General features: G+C 47.7%; 1 protein-coding gene and 2 non-coding genes across 3 annotated transcripts; 2 read left to right on the top strand and 1 right to left on the bottom strand.

Annotated features, from left to right (window-relative positions):
- Nucleotides 1-4,879: 4,879 nt before the first annotated feature.
- On the top strand, nt 4,880-6,269 carry LOC127053253 (transforming protein RhoA-like). The gene has a single exon (XM_050957622.1). It carries the CDS (start codon nt 4,918-4,920, stop codon nt 5,497-5,499), a length of 582 nt encoding a protein of 193 aa, XP_050813579.1. The 5' UTR covers nt 4,880-4,917; the 3' UTR covers nt 5,500-6,269.
- A 5,432-nt stretch (nt 6,270-11,701) lies between these two features.
- Nucleotides 11,702-11,894, bottom strand: LOC127054608 (U2 spliceosomal RNA). Its single transcript, XR_007775288.1, has one exon. It is a non-coding gene; the product is annotated as a U2 spliceosomal RNA (small nuclear RNA).
- A 5,740-nt stretch (nt 11,895-17,634) lies between these two features.
- Nucleotides 17,635-17,824, top strand: LOC127054610 (U2 spliceosomal RNA). Its single transcript, XR_007775290.1, has one exon. It is a non-coding gene; the product is annotated as a U2 spliceosomal RNA (small nuclear RNA).
- The last annotated feature ends 1,981 nt before the right edge of the window (nt 17,825-19,805 follow it).

The following is a 19,805-nucleotide window of genomic DNA, read 5'->3' as shown; positions in this document are numbered from 1 at the left end:
ATGTGCCTTTCTGGCTCTGGCAAGCTCTGCTCTGCTAGCAGGAATGGGAAGGGGAGGAATTTGGCTGGGCATTCTTCTGTCTGCGCTTTGTGAAATGCAGTATGTCCAATTCTCCTTTCGACCAACAAGTCTTGGCTCAAGGGCCTTGATTGTGTCAGATGTATGAGATCAGGCCCTTGAATACAGATAGTCATTGCCTGAGAAAGGGAAGAAAATGATATGTGCCATATGGGTCAGTGTAAATTTGCAATTCACAGGGATGACAGTTCCCTTCTGGATCCCTGCTTTTGACCCTATGACCTCACTCCCATTCCTGTCTTCTCTTTTGTTGCCCCCTGTATTTATTTGACCCCTGGGTCCAGTGGCTCCTCCCCTTAGTCTGGAGGGAGGAGCCACTGGACCCAGGGGGGCCCCCACGGGAAATAGTAAATACAGTATAGTGGTACTGTGTTAAACGTAAACAACTAAAAATAAGAGGGAAATTTTAAAAAAAGATTTTACAAGGTAAGAAAGCTCTTTCAGTGCTTGTTTCATTTAAATTAAGATGGTTAAAAGCAGAATCTTCTCCTTAGTAAAGTTTCAAAGCTGTATTAAATCAATGTTCCATTGTAAACATTTGAAAGAACACCCATCACATTTTGGGTGTCCCAGGAACTCAATACAGTAGAACCTCAAAGTTACAAATGCGCCTCGGCAATGAAGGTTGTTCGTAACTCTGAAGTGTTCATAACACTGAACAAAATGTGATGGGTGTTCTTTCAAATGTTTACAACTGAACATTGATTTAATACAGCTTTGAAACTTTACTAAGGAGAAGATTCTGCTTTTAACCATCTTAATTTAAATGAAACAAGCACTGACAGAGCTTTCTTACCTTGTAAAATCTTTTTTTAAAATTTCCCTCTTATTTTTAGTTGTTTACGTTTAACACAGTACCACTATACTGTATTTACTATTTCCTACGGGGCCCCCCCTCCGCCCCCCACTGCTGCTTGATTGCATACTTCTGGTTCCAAATGTGGTGTATAGTTGACTGATCAGTTTGGTGTTCGTAACTATGAGGTTCTACCGTAGATACAAGGTTAACAGGGGCTGGCTTCGTGCAGATTGCTTGAGCCTTTCTCTGCTAAGGCTGGATAGTATAATAATATAGTTGAGTGTACTCCATAGCGAGTGTTTTCCTACCTTGCAGCTACTGGACCTGGAATCACTGAGAGCTGGGTTATGTAATAGAGCCTCAGAACTCAACTTTTATATTGTGGCTGAAGACAGCAGTGGCTGTGAGAGATGCTGTCCTGGGAACAGAAATAACTTCTGACTGCAAACCATGAGTGGAGGACAGCAGGAGGGAAAGGAGGGAAGTGGTGTGCAAAAGGAATATTTGTTCATAGGACTGCCAGATCTGCAGGTGGGGAAACCGAGGCAAAGGACATTGCCCAATGTACTGTGGAAGAGATGGTTTTGCTTAGTATTCATTCACCATGCAGTTGATTTATTGTTTCCCATATAAATGCTGTTCCTTTTTCTCTTATACGTTTTCTTTGTTTCATAGACAGTTACTGAGGTCTTCTGAGAGAAAATTTGCCTGTTAAGGGTGCCTAAGGAAGAGGATTTAGTTTTCTCCAGGCTTCTTGGTTGGAACTTGAGCCAGTGTGTTTGTTAATTTCAAGAGGAACCTCTAGATATTTCAACCAAGTCCTTGCTGCTACTGACAACACCTGGCAGAAGGGGTCCCTTAGTGACTGGTCTCTATGGAGCAATCACAGTGAGGGGGAGTGTGTATGACTGTTTTCTATCATTTAATTAAAACTAGAGCTTTCATTTGGGCCTAATTCTGTTAAATAGATTGAATAATTATATAGTTAACTTTCCTTCTGCCACCAAGGCTCTCATTAAAGCCCTGGGGAGTCTGAAGTGCAAAGGTATCATGGGCCTGAATGCCCTGTGACTTCAAAGGTAGTTTTATGCCGAGGGGCTCTTGCAGGCGAAAACGCAAAATTGCTGTCAAGTAGAATTAATTGTCTGGTTTTGTGTTTCTAGACAGAACTGTAAAAAATGGTGACTATTTACAGGACCAAATTGAACTGATTTATTTTTAAATAGCTACTTTGGCTTTTTTACAGAAATAGCAGCAAACTGCTCTTCTACTAACTCGTTTGAAAGGTTCTAGTTTTGCTTGATCAGGTTAGTTCAGTTCAGTGGTGACTGTGCGGTTTTGTCCTGGTATAACTACAGTGTCCAATTTAATGAATTTGTCCAGTTGATTCTTTCCTGGAGTGTACATTGTCCCAGACTCTTAAACAAGAAGTTAAATACTGAAAGGCAGCGTGGAAATAATGTCCAGATACACCTTGAATGGAGTCGCTTGTAATATCTGCTGGCTTGGAACCTTTGAGCTTGCAGTCACTTGATGATACCAACAGAAGTGATGAACAGTGTGGAAGGAGGGAGCTCAGGAAATGTGCCTGGCTCCCCAGACATCAGTGCCACTATCTTATTACTTCCAAAGTACCTGCAGATTTACGATCCCACTATTGTGCACAGAAGCCTGGTTCCCTCCCTGCTTTGATGGTTATTCTCTGGCTGCATTAATTGTGTTCCAGTGGGGTGTTGAGCTCTGTGGGGCAGTGACCTCAGTTCCCCCAGACAGGGCAGAGCCCAAGCGGTGGTGCTGGCCCAAGAAAGAGAAATCCTCCTGCATGGTGCAGAAAGAAGCCAGGATGTTCTGAGCCCCTTGGCTGGAGGCTGGACAGTGCAGGAAATGATGCTGCATGGCAGCAGAGGGAGACTGGACTCTGGGTGAGAGATAGATTGGGGGAAAATAAACAATGAATCAGGGCCTCTTGTCCTATGCAAGGACCTCTTATGTTGACCCTAGGGAGAGGTACCTTCCCCCGTCCCCTAGTTGGATTCCCACCCACCCCAGTCCCACCATCCCTGTGCACTTGCAGATGACCCTGCTCAGACTCCTATCTGACACTATAACTAGGCCTGAAGCATCCACTTTCCCCATATGCTTTGCCCCCTCCCCAGTCCCTACACACTAGTACCTGTAGTCCCCACGTAGAGAGTCCCACTGCTCCCCGCAGAGGGAGGGTGGGGTCCTTAGTTTTTCCTATATAGAGGATCACCCTGCATAGAGCAACCTGGTGCCCACCAATATCTCCTATGTAGCTCCCGAAACAGGGGTCTCTATAGTCCCTTTGCTGCCACCGAGTGGTCACGGCGGCTCATTACAGCCACCTGGCGAGGGAAGCGCAGCCCTAGTAGATCCTGTCCCCCGAGCGGCTGAGCCCAGGCCCCCCTCCCTCTGACCCCCCTGTCCCCTCTCAAGTGGCTGAGCCCAGGCCACCTTCCCCCCTAGCCCCCTCTCAGGAGGCTGAGCCCCTGGCCACCCTCCCTCTGACCCTCCCCCCGGCCCCCTCTCAGGTGGCTGAGCCCAGGCCCCCCTCCCTCTGACCCCCGCAGCCCCCTCTCAGGTGGCTGAGCCCCTGGCCACCCTCCCTCTGACCCCCCCCAGCCCCCTCTCAGGTGGCTGAGCCCAGGCCCCCCTCCCTCTGACCCCCCCATCCCCTCTCAGGTGGCTGAGCCCAGGCCCCCCTCCCTCTGACCCCCCCAGCCCCCTCTCAGGTGGCTGAGCCCAGGCCACCCTCCCCCCCCGCCCCCTCTCAGGTGGCTGAGCCCAGGCCTGACTCTCCCCCCCCAGGTGGCTGAGCTCACGCCCAGCTCCCTGTGACGAGGCCCCGCCTCCCCAGCGGGTGCCTGGTCTCCGCAGCGTGGGGCTGGCGGGGCTCTGGCTGACCCGACGCCTCCGTCCCCAGAGGGAGACGCGCTCTGCGCTGCAGGGACAGAGCCCAGCCACGGGGTCCCGGCCTGAGGCTCCGCCCTGAGGGGGCCCTTTGAATTCTCCCTGTAGCGCAGAGGTGGGTGAGGTCATAGCTTCCATTGGACCAACGGGGGGGGGGGAGACAAGCGGTGGGGCTTGCACAGCGCGCGGCGATTTTCCTCCAGCCAGGCGGGGCTCTCCTCGCCACCTGCTGCCCGAACTGGCGGGGGGGGCGGGCACAACGGAAAAGTTTGGCTGCCCTTGGAACTGCTCAAGTCTCGCAGGCTCCCCCCGCCCCCCGCAGTCTCTCTCCCCGGAAAGCTGCGGCCCCTCCCTGCAGCTCCCCACTGTTGTTCCTAGGGGTGGGGGGCGCAGCTCGAAGGCTCGGCGGTGCTGCAGGGAGGGGTGGGGGGATGTGACCAAGCGATGCCAGCAAAGCCCAGCAGAAATCTCGGGGGGTGGGCACCCGACCGTTCTCCCGCCGCCCACGGTGCATCATCTCTGCTGGCATCGCTCGGGGGGTGGCTTCACTACACCGGCGGGGGAGCCGCTGCTGCCAGGCTGCTGAGTGGCCAGGCTGAAGTGCTGCCGCCAGTGCCATGGAGAGATCGGTGAGGTCGGACTGACTCCGGGGTGACCTTAGGGGCTCAGAATTCGCTGTTTTCCTTCAGCTGTGAAGGCGAATAAGGAAATAAACCCTGTTACCTGATCACAGATCTGGGGTCGTCTGTAGTCCTGGGACTGCCATAAGGAATCCAGGTAAACCTCAATCAGCCTAGATACTTCTCTGGCCCCCATCCCCGCAGTCTCTGAGCACCTCCTGCTTGTTAAGGGATTCTACCCATGCAATGCTTGTGAAGTAGGGAAGTGTTATTCTTAGCTGATAGGGGGCCTGGGAAATTAAATGACTAGGCCAGGGTCACCTAGGGAACTTGGTCCAGATTCTTTGAAATCAGTGGGAGTTAAGCATCTAAATACCATTGAGGTCAGATCTAGGCCTTTGTGGTTGTGAAAGCTGGCTAACCTCCCTTAATAGACCTCCCTTCCGGGCCGGGGGGGCGGGACCATGTGGCAGATGCTGTGGCGGGGAGATGACTGCCATACGGAAGAAACTGGTCATCGTGGGAGATGGTGCCTGTGGCAAGACCTGCCTCCTCATCGTCTTCAGCAAGGATCAGTTCCCGGAGGTTTACGTCCCCACGGTCTTCGAGAACTACGTGGCTGACATCGAAGTGGACAGCAAACAGGTGGAGCTTGCACTGTGGGACACAGCTGGCCAGGAGGACTACGATCGCCTGAGACCCCTGTCCTACCCTGACACGGATGTCATCCTCATGTGCTTCTCCATCGACAGCCCTGACAGCTTGGAAAACATCCCAGAGAAATGGACCCCGGAGGTGAAACATTTCTGTCCCAATGTGCCTATCATCCTGGTGGGCAACAAGAAGGATCTGCGCAATGATGAGCACACGCGCCGGGAGCTGGCCAAGATGAAGCAGGAGCCGGTGAAGCCGGAGGAGGGCCGAGACATGGCCGGCCGGATCAGCGCCTTTGGGTACCTGGAGTGCTCAGCCAAGACGAAGGACGGGGTGCGTGAGGTGTTTGAGATGGCCACGCGGGCTGCCCTGCAGGCCAAGCGTGGGCAGAAGAAGCCCCACTGCCAGCTGCTGTAACCCCCCCTTCTCCCACCAGGCCCTCCCTCTGACCCCCCTGCTAGGGGGTGGGGGAAGGAGCTCAGGGCCCCTTATCACAGCCCCATGGCTCTGTGGGTAGAGCCACCCTCTCCTCTGGCTGCCACAGCTGTGTGGGGTGATTTGTGGCACAGCCCCCCCTCAATTCCCAGCCATGGAGGGCCCCCAGCCTCTCTCCCTGAACAGTTTAGGGGGGCAGGGCTACCTTGGGGGGCTGCCCCATAGCAGCTCCACTGCCTCCTGGCAGCTCTGCCCCAGCCCTTCCAGTCCCCCAATAGGAGCCTGACATCACAGGGCTGCCTGCCCCTTGTGACCCACAGCCCCCTGCTGAGAGGCTCAGCCCTCTACTGGCCCTGGGAGGGCTGGATCACAGCATGGTGCCCCTTGCTGGGCTCTGCCCCCAGGGCGGGGGTGTGGGTGCTGCCCCCTGCTGTACAGATTTCTTCCTCCTCCTCCTATTTATCTCTTGCCAAGCGGGCGCCCCCCCCCCCCCGAGAACTCTATATTTTTATGCAGAGGCGCTGCGGGCCGCTTTGCCTGTGGAGGGCACCTGGCTCCCCCCACTCTCCGTGGGTCCCAGGCCCTCCGCACTAGCAAGTGCCACGGGTGGGGCGCTGTGGGCGCCCAGCCACTCTGTACTCGCCGGGGACGGTGGTCGTTACTTTTCAACTGTACTTGAAAGACAAACAGCTCTGTAATAAATTTGTAGCAATGTTTAGTAAAAAAAAAAAAAAAAAAAAAAAAAAAAAAAATAGATTACAAGCGGCCAGTAGGTGGGGGGGGGGGTAGTAAGTACTGCTCATGGACACAGTAGCTTGCATTTTTGCACTCTCTCTTTTCCTCTGCCTCAAGGCAGGAAAATCCTGCTTGTAACCACTTAGTTCTACTTAGATAAGGGAAACATGAGACTTTACACTTACCAATCAAGTATTAACACGCAAGGGTCTTTGTTTGAATGTGTATAAAAGGTTTGTGAAATTTGTGTAAGACAGAGTCTTTTGTACCAAGCTACAGGCTCTCTTTTTTCTGCAGAATAAAGCATTTTTCCTTATTCCTGTCAGGCTGTTAATTGGCGCTCAGCTAGGCAGACCCAATATTTCGGTAACATGGTTGAGTTAGGAATAGAACCCATGACTTCCCAGGCTCAGTCCAGTATCCTACCAACTAGACCTCCCTTTTCGCCTACTTAAAATGAAGCCAGCAGTTACACCAGGGCCCTCCCACTAACTTTTACATATGTGCATATTTTGTCAGTTGCACATGGATCATGAGTATGATTGAAATCCAGAGTCTTCAGATCCACCGCCAGGACATGTTCTGCTTAACTACAGGCATAAAAGCAGCAAAGAGTCCTGTGGCACCTTATAGACTAAAAAATGTATTGGAGCACTAGCTTTTGTGGGTGAATACCCACTTTGTTGGATGCATGAATGTTCATGCTCCAATACATCTGTTAGTCTATAAGGTGCCACAGGACTCTTTGCTGCTTTTACAGATCCAGACTAACACGGCTACCCCTCTGATACAGGCATAAAATACCCAAGGATACAAAGGTCCCAGTTCTTCCTCCTATTGGTGTTGTCCTGGAAATGAGCTGATATGTTCCTGCTACCTCTATTTTATGGCTCTTGTGGCCTCCAAGAGATGGTGGGGAAAGGGGAGGTGCCTGGGGTACTATTTAAGTTGGGTTTTCCCTGTGGCTGAGGTAATTCAGTCTTTGGCAGCAGGGGAGTAGAGGCAGGAGCTCTGAAAGATGATGATCCTGGTGATTCCCCACAGAGTGTGGAAAAGGGGAATATTCTGGCTGCAGTTGGTGAGGTGTGTGTGTGTATATATATATATATTTTTTTTTTTATAGGGTTGGAAGGGACCTGAGGAGGTCATCTAGTCCAACCCCCTGCAGGGCCAATCCCCAGATTTTTACCCCAGTTCCCCAAATGGCCCCCTCAAGGATTGAGCTCACAACCCTGGGTTTAGCCGGCCAATGCTCAAGCCACTGAGCTATCCCTCCCGTTTGGTTTGTTTCTTTGTTTAGCTCATGTGTGCCTGTCTCATTTAAGGCTAAGTTCACCCCTTCTTTTGGGTGATTTAGGTTTCCTTTTGGGGGGGAGGAGCGGGCAGAGAGAAGTGTGCCAAGAATAAATAGTTAGTGCCAACAGTGTATTTCATGTGAGTTGCACTGGCAAAAAGTAAACATGAGTAAGGCCAGGTGTACACTACAGACTTATATCAATATAACTGTGGTGCTCAGGGATGTGAAAAACCCGCTACAGCCCTGCCACTAAAAGGCGCTCAGTGTAGCATCCTGCAGACAAAACAATTCCATCCCCAAGGAGCCGCAGCAGCTCCTACACACAAAGTGCTGTTCACACAGGCACTTTTCATAGTTAAACTTTCGTTTTTTCAGGTGTGTGTGTGGTGGGGGTTTTTTTGTTTGTTTTTTGTTTTTAACATCTCTGAAAGACGAGTTCCAGTGTAGACAAAGCCTCAGAGCTTCACTGCATGCTAAGTACAGGGTGGAACAGATTGTTAAGTGTAGTTAACACATTTCAAGGGACCACTCAAGGTGAAGTGGCCTGTTAACACTCCTCCAGTCACAGGGAAGAAACTAAAGGGGTGGAGGAGAAAGCAGTTGGGAGAGGTTGTTAGTGGTTTACAGATTGTTGTAAATAAACCACAAACCCAGTATCTCTATTCAGTCCAGGATTTTTAGTGTCTAGCGAAGTTATGAATTTAAACTCCCAGGCCCATCTTTTTGAAAATGTTGTGCAGGTTTCCTTTGAGGACGAGGGCTGATAGATCACATACAAGAATGATTGGTCTGTGAGAAGTGCTCATCCACAGATGATGTGGTGGTATTGTCTTATCATTTTCCTGTTCATTTTTGAGCAAAGTGATTCTCTGGTTTCACCCACATAGTTGTTATTTGGGCATTTAGTGCACTGGATGAGGTAAACCATGTGTTGTGATTGGCATGTGTAGGATCCATGGATCTTGAAAGGTGTGTTGTGTTGATCATTGTAGCAGTGGAGATGTCTTCAGGTTGTGGAGATGTGTCTGCAGGTTTTGTCTGGTGCTGCTGTGAGTTGGTGTCCTGGTCTGCGGGGAGCTTGCTTATGATGATGAGTTTGGAGAGATTAGGGGTTGTTTTGAAGGCCAGAAGTGGGGGTTCAGGAAAGACTTATTTCAGGATGGAGTTCCTATTAAGTATGGGTTTTAGTTGTTTGATACCCCATATGGGTTGTAGTGCAGTATAGGGTAGTAGGTGACAACTAAGGGTGTGCGGTCGCTGAAGTTTTATTTCTGCATTGAAGCACGTTTCCTTGGTGTATTTGGATGGCCCATTCCATGATGTGATGTACTTCTCTGGTGGCGTATTCCCCTTTGGCGAAGGCAGTTTTGAGTGTGTTAAGGTGCCTGTCCTGGACTTTCTCCTCAGAGAGTATTGGGGTGCTTACTGGGTCTGTGAAGGTAAGTGTGGTGATCTGTGGGTCTCCTCTATATAGTTGTCTGTAGGGTTCCAAGCATTGGCAGACACTATCCTCTGCATGTACTTGCTTGTCCAAAGGGGAGGGGTGAGGTGGCACCCAGTGGGTTTTGGAGTTCAGAGAATATCAGGTGTGTGGGGCTCTTGGCGCCTTACAGGATCCGTAACCTCAACTGGGTTCCCAGGTGCTACTGTGCTATTAATAAATAAAATAATAATAATAATAATAAAGACTCCAGACCCCTAACTCTGCTCTTCTACCTCTTTCCTGTCCTTAGTCTTTGTTGTAGAACTTGAATCCCTGGCGTCACAGAGCTCCTTGTTCCCAACTGACTCTGGGAGGGGAAGAGTTTCTGAGGGGCAGGTCTGCTCTAGTTCTGTGGAGAAGAGACAAGAGTCTGTTAAGACTCTGGGAGTTCCCAGTTTGATATTTTAAGTATTGAACATGTGCCATTTATCGGGGAGGGGCTGTCATCTCAAAGGTTCCTTTGCCTTTCTCTTCCTTTCCCTCCCTTCCTTTCGCTGCCTCTCAGACTAGGTAAAGCTGCAGCAACGGATTCCTAGATTTTAAGATCATTTGATCTGACTGCCTGTGTAACACAGGCCATATAATTTCATCCATTTGCCCCTGTACGGAGCCAGATAATGTGTTGGGCTATGGTAGCGTGCAGGCTTGGAGGCTGGCGAGACAGAATACAACACTGCCCTCAGCCATTTCTTCCAATGTGGCACCAATGAACATGCCAAAGCTATCAACTCTGTCAAGTGGGATCCCTGCAGATTTAGGTGCTTGTCTACATGGGAATAGTTCCTGCCATGGCTATAGTGGAATAGCTTTGGCAGCAGAGTAGTAATTTTGGGGAATAAAATTGCTTTTATTTGGAATAGAGTGTCCATGTGGGGGGATTATACTGGAATAGCTACAATGCAGTGGTTAATCTTATAGGAGGTCAGTCAATTCCCCCATGTAGACAAGCCCTTAGACTGCAGGTTTTGTGGGTCCCAGCAGCCAGCTTTGCTCAGTGTCCAGAGCTCCCTTTGTTGCGGCAGCTTCCTCTCTCTACTGTTGGGGCTGTGGAGCTCTGGCGCCACCTGCTGGTTATGATATCAAAGCTTGGTGGAAAAACAAAAAACTGCAAGGGAGGGGGAAGCAACTCTCTCACTGAGCCCTGGTCCAGGCTACCAACCTGTTAGTATAAAATGCATTCCCTGGGCGACACGTTATATTGACCTAGGCCCCTCTGGGTGGACTGGTTTCTCCTATGGACATAGCTACTGCCTCTTGGGGAGGGGCAGCATCTACGCTGACGGGGTTCAGTGGCATACATAGCGTCTTCACTAAATGCTGCAGCAGTCCACCTGCAGCGCTGTAAGTGTGAGTACCTGCCTGGGATAAATCAATTGCCACAAAACAGCCTTTCACAGAAGAGTATCAGAGGGGTAGCCGTGTTAGTCTGGATCTGTAAAAGCAGCAAAGAATCCTGTGGCACCTTATAGACTAACAGACGTTTTGAACCATGAGCTTTCGTGGCAGCTCTCCGCCCTGAGGCGCCTCCCCCCCGCCCCAGCTCACCCCTGCCCCGCCTCCTCCCCGAGCACACTGTCGCTGCTTCACTTCTCCCGCCTCCCAGGCTTCCAGCACCAATCAGGTTAGGTGCCACAAGCCTGGAAGGCGGGAGAAGTGAAGCAGCCACGGCGTGCTCGGGGAGGAGGTGGGGCTGGGAGTTCCCCTGTGTGCCGCCCCCTTTCCCCCCACTTGCTGCCCCAGCTCCCTCCGCCTAAATGGCAGCGGCGATCGGGGCAATCGAAGATCCAGCCGCCACAGTCACTGCTGAAGAAAATTGTGCCCCCCAAATCCCAGTGCTCTAGGCGACCGCCTAGGTTGCTTAAATGGTTGCACCGGCCCTGGATGCATGGAGTGAAAAATACAGTAGGCAGTTATAAAATATACAGCACATGAAAAGATGGGGGGTGTCAGTGCTAACGAGGCCAATTCAGTCAGGATGGATGTGGCCTGTTCCCAACAGTTGACAAGCAGGTGTGAATATCAACAGAGGGGAAATTACTTTATGTAGTGACCCAGCCACTCCCAGGCTTTAATCAGGCCTAATTTGATTGTGTCAGGTTTGCAAATTAATTCCAGCTCTGCGGTTCTCACTGACTTCTGCCTGATGCAGACTAACAGGGCTACCCCTCTGAAACCTTTCACAGAAGAGTAATACTTCACAGCTGTAAAGCATGTCACAAACACTCCTCACAAAGCTCCTTGGAAAGGAGGTAAATAGCTTAATCTTCACTCTGCAGAGCAATTTGAAACGGGCAGCCACCTGAAGTGTCCTGTCCCAAGTCACATTGTAAGAACCAAAAGTTAAATATTAGTGTTTTGAACTTGTATTACAGAGGATTGGGACCCCTGTGTGCTGGGTGCAGTACCACATCTAGTGCCTTCACTTGAGCTTACAAACCAAAATACACCCTGTCTATATAATTAATGCAGTTATTTATATACATATGACGTTCACTTTTATATATATATAAAAAAAGTATCTCCCTCATAGACTCTTATTCATTCCTCCTACTTTTAAAAGTACTGAACACTCACATCTATAGACTTGCAAAATTATAACCATAACTTAACAATTTCATCATAAACAAATCAACTGATTCTATTTTTTGAACCACAATAGTCTCCCCAAGGGGAGGTGCACCATTCCTGGAAGCACTGCAATACCAGGTCAATGCATAGAGTGGATAGAGCAAGCTCCTATTCCATCTCTCTGTTCCAAAAATCAATTTAATATATAGTCTTCAAGTAGAAGACATATCAGATATTAAACTGATAAGAACAGATACTACACTTGATCTTAGCTCCGAGGAGCCGAGAAGCGATACTGTACATTGAAATATTTTGCAGCCCTCCCATTCCTACAGCTCTCTCTGTGACAGTGACACATGCCAGCGAGTGCCACTAACGCCATAGCAATTCTTTGACAACTTCTAATCTAATCATACTTCCTTCACCTACCCACTCAATTTTTACTATTCCGAGCAAACCACCTTCTGCCTGAAAATTCAGCTTCAAAACTAATAAATTCCTTAAGCTTGTTAGCTGTTGCCTCATCACTCGTTTCTCTGCCTGAAGGATACTTTCTATTTGCATGAAGCCAGCCCCTTTGCTGCAACGTGCTGACGACATCAGCTTGCTAACCCTATCGTTGCAAGTTTAGACTTGGTGCCCTGCTCGCTTCCCCTACAGCACACACGATGGGAGGGGAGGATGGGAGTCAACGATTATTTTTCTTCAGTCTACACACAGTGAGGGATGATGTTCATTCTGTAGATGATTAGCAGGATATTACCGAGGGGTGTCAAACCTGATTTGTATGTAAACTCTCTGTGCAGAGACTGTCTTTTTGTTCTGTGTTGGAACAGCACCTAGCACAGTGGGGTCCTTGTCCCTGACTAGGGCTCCTAGGCACTAGAGGAATAAATAAATAAGCAAAACCAGTATTTTAGTACTCAGCTCTTAATGCGGAAAAGGCAGATACAAGTCACATAAAAGTAACTGAAACAGAGTTTGAGTTGCATTTTAATGAGCACTTTTGTCAGTAAAACTTTTGTTGGTCTGAAGTGTCGGAAAAAATAACACCTCCTAACCCCAACAGACATACATTTTACTGACAGAAGCACCGGCGTGGACAGCGCTGTGTTGGTGGGAGACGCTCTCCAGCTGTCATAGCTCCCGCTGCTCATTGGGGGCAGTTTAATTATGCCGACAAGAGAAAGCTACACTGCGGGCACGGCTGTGCTGCTGTAAGGTCTGTCGTGTAAACGTAGCCTGACTGTCTCCCTTTGGCTCTCAAACCCCCCATACATGCTTTACCCCACCCTTTCTCAACTGCACAGCTCTCATTGGAAATGTTGCAGTGATACTCTAATCAGGTCATTATATTAACTTGCTTCAGCACTTAGCAAAAACAGTAGTGCTTGCCACTGTGTCAAATTAGCTGATGTCAGCCGATGTGCATACTAAAGAGAACTTTTGTTTTATTGTCTGGAAAAAAAAATAAAGGCAGCAGCTGATTACTGCACAGGCACAGAGTTTAAAAACAAAAAACAAAAAACCCCTAACCGAAGACACAAGCTTGTGGACCATGCCAACTTTAGGGCAACAGCACAATAATCACTTAGACACATGAGTATCTAGGCTATTGTGTTTTAAAGTTATTCACATGCCTAAATATCTACAAGAAAGAGGATATTTAAACACCAAAATTAGAAAAGTGAACCACCAAAAATATGGCTTTTTTTTTTTTAACGGAATACTGCTTGGAAGATGGGAAACATTCATGGAATTATAGGGGGTCATAGAATTATAGGACTGCAAATCTTGATTGGGATCATGCCTGGAGCAGATGTCATCAGATTCTGCTTTTTAAAATGTCTTCAGGTAATGTCTACAGCTGTTGAACTTAAATCCAGGCACTTTATGTCTGAAAGCAAAACCTCAAAAAAGGGAAATCTGGACAAAATTCTCAGAAGTTGGGGATCCAAAAATGAAGGTACCCAAAAATAAGTGGACCCTTTGAGTTCAACTGTTGGCCAATAATATTTCAGGGCAGCTAGACAATTCCACACCTGAGGTACAGAGAAGTGCCCCAGGACTCCACAGGGTTCTTCCCTTTTGAGCTGCTATATAGGAGGAGAGTGAGGGGACCCTTGGGCCTGCCACAGGGGTGAAAGTAACTTAAGTTACCAGTACAGGGACCTGGGTCCGGGCCCCTGGAAGGGGCAGGGCAGCCTTTCCCAGCCAGCCCTTCAGCGCTGCCTGGCCCACGCTGCCTGGGGCTCTGGGTGCTGACATGGTAGTAGCGGTGGTGGCCACAAGTCCCAGGGCCTTTTAAATCGCCGGACCCCAGGCAGCTGCCCCTTTTGCCCCTGCCGGCCCTGGGTGGGGGCAAAAGGAGCAGTGACATTAAAGTGCTAAGTGACCCAATGAGTTGTTTGAAAGATGGATGGATTAAGTCTCTTTTGTGTTAGCCATAATTGGTATTGTCGGTTCAAACATTTTAGGCTCTTGATCATTTTTTCTTCAATCAAATCTTGGAGGCACAAGGGTCATCTTTGTCTAGTATAACCACCATCAAAACCCCCCATCTCCTGAATAACACAAGATGGTTGGTACTGGCTGCTGAGTAGAACTGGCACATTACTACACACAATCATGCATTACCTCTTTCCTGCTGCTGTTGGACAAGCTGTGTTTCCTAACACTGTGTGGTGTTATATGACCAAGAGCCTGCATCATATGGTCCCACCAATGCCCACCTACTTAGCATCTATACAAGCCAGTTGTAGGGAAAACTAGACTGACAGTCAGACCGGGGAAGATAATGAATAGTGGATTCTCTTGATGCACAAATCTCTTCACAGTTTCATTATTCCTTCAAGCCAATGGACACAGACGCCACTTCTCACAGCACCTTTGGAGAGCTCCCATCCAAGGACTGACCAAGAACAAGCTTGCCCAGCTTGTGATAACTGACAGGATCAACAGGCAGATATGGTATTAATATTGTGAAAAAATGTCTTCAGCTCTTATGTATTTGTACAACAGAACTGCACCCATTGGTCACATGATTGCTATACAGAGGGATTATTACTATGAACACTGAATTGAAAATAGTCATTTTAACTGCTTAACAGTATTGTAGGTATCTTTTCCCTATTAAGTCAGCTTTCACGCTGCAGTGTTACACATTTTCATGTAAGGAAGTCAGCAGGTTCTGTACGTCTTTGTTCACTGCCTAGCTCCATGGCTCTGACCTTGTTTGGCTTCTAGACACTACTGCAATGCATTTTTTTTAACAAGGTGTTTTGTTTTAAAAGGGGCAACGTTATCCCACCATGGTCTAGTTATTTCTGTTAAACTGTACAGTATTCACTGTTTTTTCCCCCTCTTTCATCTTCCTTGCTCTCTAGTTTCTTTCTCCTAGATTCAAGTTTCAATTTTTTAAAAAGCGATCACGGGGAACTAGCAAACGGGCGTTAGAGGGGGAGAGACGGAGATCCCCCTGCTGAACGAACAAGGTGTGAGTACTAATCTGGGGGTGAGTGAATTTGTTTGGCTATTTGTACTTTTCTTTCAGGTTATTTGAAGTTACAGGGTGTCATAAATATAGAGAAATTACTAGCATAAAATCCCTTGGCAGTTGTACTGAATCATTTTATCTGTAAGGGGTTAAGAAGCTCAAATAACCTAGTTGGCACCTGATCAGCAGGACCAATGAGGAAAGAAGATACTTTCAAATCTGGGGGAGGAGGTTTTGTTTGTGCTTTCTCTTTGTTGTTCTCTCTCCGGATGAGACCAAGCAGGTACAATATCTCCTGAAAATATACCTGGAATGATCCATCTAAAACCACAAAAAAATGTAAGTGGGGCAAAGCGAAACCTTAAATTGGAGTGAATAAATGAAGACTGTGTACACCACTTCTGAAAGGTTGCCGATCCCTGCGATAAATCGATCCCTGATCGCTTTGCCATCGACTCCGGAAATCCACCATGGCGAGAGGCGGAAGCAGAGTTGACGGAGCGGCGGCCGTCGATCCCGCGCCACAAGGACGCAACGTAAGTGATTCTAAGTTGATCTAAGATACGTTGACTTCAGCTACGCTATTCTCGTAGATGAAGTTGCGTACCTTAGATTGATTTCCCCCCTACACCGCCTCAGTGTAGACCAGGCCTGAGAGACTTCCATCCTCCCTTCTGCTGTGTTTTTTGTTTTTTTTTCTTTCCTCTTTCCTTTGTGGTCTGTAATTGATTGACTAGGGAGATTGAAGTGTTCTCCAACTGGTTTTTGAAAAAAACCTCCCTAGTCACTCAATTACAGACCTCAAAGTCACAATACTTCAACAAAAAAACTTCAAAACCAGATCCCAATGAGAAACTGCAGAATTGGAATTAATTTGCAAACTGGACACCATTAAATTAGTCTTGAATAAAGACTGGGAGTGGATGGGTCATTACACAAAGTAAAAACTATTTCCCTATGCTAATTTTTTCCCCTACTGTTACTCACACCTTCTTGTCAATGGGCCATCCTGATTATCGCTACAAACATTTTTTTTCTCCTGTTGATAATAGCCCACCTTAATTGATTACTATTGTTACAGTTCGTATGGCAACACCCATTTTTTCATGTTCTCTGTGTATATATATCTTCCTACTGTATTTTTCACTGCATGCATCCGATGAAGTGGGTTTTAGCCCACAAAAGCTTATGCTCAAATAAATCTGTTAGTCTCTAAGGTGCCACAAGTACTCCTTATTCTTTTTTCTCAAGTGCATGTCGTCGTCATGTGCAAAACCATGGGGTCAGGAGGGCTGCATGAAATTTCAATGAAAGCCTCTCAGCTTTTTGGCTAATGATGCCAGTTGAAAATAGGTCTCTGGTCTTCCATGAGGTCCAAGCTCAGAAGGTTTTGAAATACACCCTGCTGGCCAACACCCTGAAAGCCCAGGACTATAAGGTCCAGATCTACACCCTGGTTGTGGAAGCCCTGGGCATGTGGGGCACCCCACAACGACCCGGTGCCGAGAGCATGTGGAGTCAGTCTCAGTACTAGGACAAGTAAACAAGACCAGCAGATTCCTTCCTTGATGAACCAAGGGATGCACCCCACCCATGTACCTATTCGCTGCACCAGTAGTTCATAAACTTTAACAACCTGAGAACTCCTTTCACTAAAATGTCAAGTCTTGCAAACCCCGTCCTAAAAATGAATATTTCCAGGGATTTTCTCCTTTACCTGAGTATAAATTATAAAAGCAGTGATCTTGGAAATATAAAATTTGTTTTTATGACATGCTTATTACACAATATTTAGTATTATTATTTATCATTACAGTATTTTTATTACATTATGAAAATGGCAACACTCTTTCAAGATCTCACTTTTGTAGCTTGTATCACTTTGAATAAGCCTGTTATAAAACAAGGCTCCTATATTTCATCAAGGAGTATCAGATGAGAAACACCATGAAGGTATTTAAGAAGCCAACTCAGAGTTCCTCCTACACAAGCATTCTGGTCCAGGCAAACAATGCATGTTACAACAAAGCTTAAAATTGCTCTTCATAATAATTTTAAAAACAATACTAGCTGCCTATTTAATTTAAAAAATATCCACCTCCCTTTCCATTTCTTATAAGGAGTCTTGAAGTTTAAATCTCCTCAGTGTGATAGATATGCTTGCTTTGATCTGCTTAGCTTTTGGAAGTCTAGGGGCTCCAGGCTGCTAGCCCTGTGCTGCCTGGATCCCTAGGGACAGCTCTTCTTGCCATTAGGGAATTTTTTCCCAAGAACCCTCTGTAATATTTCACGAACCCCCAGGGGCTCATGAACCACTGCGCTACACCAATAGTGACTTGGACTCTAAATATATTCTATGGGTGGCATACCCAAGATCACTTATTTACTGATGCTTTAAAAACTCCCATATCCCAATCTGGATCTACACTGATTATATACTATGTGTGTATCTTACGAACCTTGTAATCAATATTTGTAATCTCTCATAACTCAAGCCTCACCCCAGATGTACAGTACCTTCCTTCTTAACTGTGTAAACTTGATTTTAAACATTAGCTTTAATACAATTTTTATATCTGTTCTTATCAGTTTAATATCTGATACATCTTCTATTATAGGACTATATATTAAATGGATTCTTGGAACAGGGAGATGGAATAGGAGCTTGCTCCATCCTCTCCATGCATCTATCTGGTATTGCAGTATCACCAGGAATGGTGCACCTCCCCTGAGGGAGACTATAATGGTTAAAAATTTGAATTTGTTTGAACTCTGAATCTCTTTTTTATATAACCTTTTTATTGTGATATTTTTAGGATGTGGGTTTATTGATGTTGTTTTGTGTGAGTTTATAGCCATAAGTACGGTGACCATCCCATTTTTGGGGACTTTTTCTTATATAGGTGCCTATTATGCCCCCTACCCCCTGTCCTGTTTTTTCACAGTTGCTATCTGGTAACCGTAGCCATAAGCTTGTGTGTGTCACTGGAGGACTTTTAAAAAGCTGGGATTCCACTTTGTGCAGTGAATGCTTTCAGCAGTGTGAGGAACAAATGAGGGAGGGTCTGTCACAGAAATACTTATTTTTTTATAATGTTGAAGCTCACCTGTATATAAATAACTGCATAGATAACTATATGGACTGGGTTGTATTCTTCTCCCCACTCAACATCTGGTCCAGTAATCTTCGTTTGGAAACTCAACTGCACCCAGCACACAGGGGCCCCAATTCTCCACAGCACAAGTTCAAAACACTAATACTTAACTTCTGGTTCTTACCATGTGTCTTGGGACAGGACACTGCAGGTGGCTGCCCCTTTCCAATTGCTCTGCAGAGTGAAGATTAAGCTATTTACCTCCTCTCCAAGGAGCTCTGGGAGGCGTGTACGTCATGCAACGTGTGTGCCGCTGTGCAGCTGTGAAGTGCTCAGCGTTACTCCCCTGTGAAAGGCTGGTTTGTGGGGCTCGATGTACCCCAGGCGCTCAGGGAGAGCTGCTCCTCCCTTCCAGTTAGTTGTTCTTCCACCAAGCTTTGAAATCACAACCAGCAGGTGGCGCCAAAGCCCCACCTGTAGAGCGGCAGCAGCTGCCAAAAGTGAAGGGAGCGCAGGAGACTGAGCAGAGCTGGCTGCTGGGACCCCGACGCAGGGCATGTCTACATAGGGGAACTGACTGGCCTCCTGTAAGCAGAGTATCAGAGGGGCAGCCCTGTTAGTCTGGGGCCTGGTCCACACTACACAGTTAAATCGATTTAAACAGTGTTAAATCGATTTAACTCTGTACCCATCCACACTACAAGGCACTTTAAATCGATTTTAAGGGCTCTTAAAATCGATTTCTGTACTCCTCCCCAACGAGAGGAGTAACCCTAAAATCGATATTACTATATCGATTTAGGGTTAGTGTGGACGGAAATCGAAGTTATTGGTCTCATTCCTTTAATGTAGCTACCCAGAGTGCACCGCTCCGGAAATCGATGGTAGCCTAGGACCATGGACGCACACCACCGAATTAATGTGCCCTAGTGTGGACGCATAAAATCAATTTTATAATATCGGTTTTATAAAACCGGTTTTAGTAATTTCGATTTTATGCTGTAGTGTAGACGTAGCCTGGGTCTGTAAAAGCACCAGTCCGGTGGCACCTTACAGACTAAGAGACGTATTGGAGCACGAGCTTCCGTGGGTGAATACCCACTTCCTCGGATGCATGAGACGAAGTGGGGATTCACCCAGGAAAGCTCCTGCTCCAAAACGTCTGTAAGGTGCCACCGGACTCTGCTGCTGTAAGCAGAGTAACCACGGGGCTGTAGCTATGCCAGTATAACCCCACCATGGATGGAGCCATTTCCTGGGGGGCGGGGGTCTGGCTCGGTCTTTGGGAGGAACCAGACACGGTCCCTGGAGGGGACCAGAGGCCGAGCTGGAGCGAGTTTCTGCTGGGGGTGGGTCAACCGGAGCTGGGGGACTCAGGGATCCTTCAGGTAATTCCTGTGGGGGCGGGGAAGACCCGCGGAGGGCCCTGAGGGGAGGGCAATGAGGAGATTCCTAAGGAGGGAGGGGGAGAGGGTTCCTTTCCCTCCTCCCCTCTGTCACTGCAAACAAAAGACCAACGATGACACCGCAGCTGGCGCCCGCCAAATTCGAACGCACAACACCAAGGCGCGTGCCCGCTCACCACCCATAGAGCGCATGCGCACTGGGATTCTC

Source organism: Gopherus flavomarginatus, chromosome 6 (assembly GCF_025201925.1).
Source record: "Gopherus flavomarginatus isolate rGopFla2 chromosome 6, rGopFla2.mat.asm, whole genome shotgun sequence".
NCBI lineage: Eukaryota > Metazoa > Chordata > Testudines > Testudinidae > Gopherus > Gopherus flavomarginatus.
This window is presented reverse-complemented; position numbering and strand designations above follow the sequence as displayed.

Bases quoted from the DNA above. Each gene is read 5' to 3' on its own strand.
- LOC127053253 (XM_050957622.1), top strand. From the start codon at position 4,918: ATGACTGCCATACGGAAGAAACTGGTCATCGTGGGAGATGGTGCCTGT.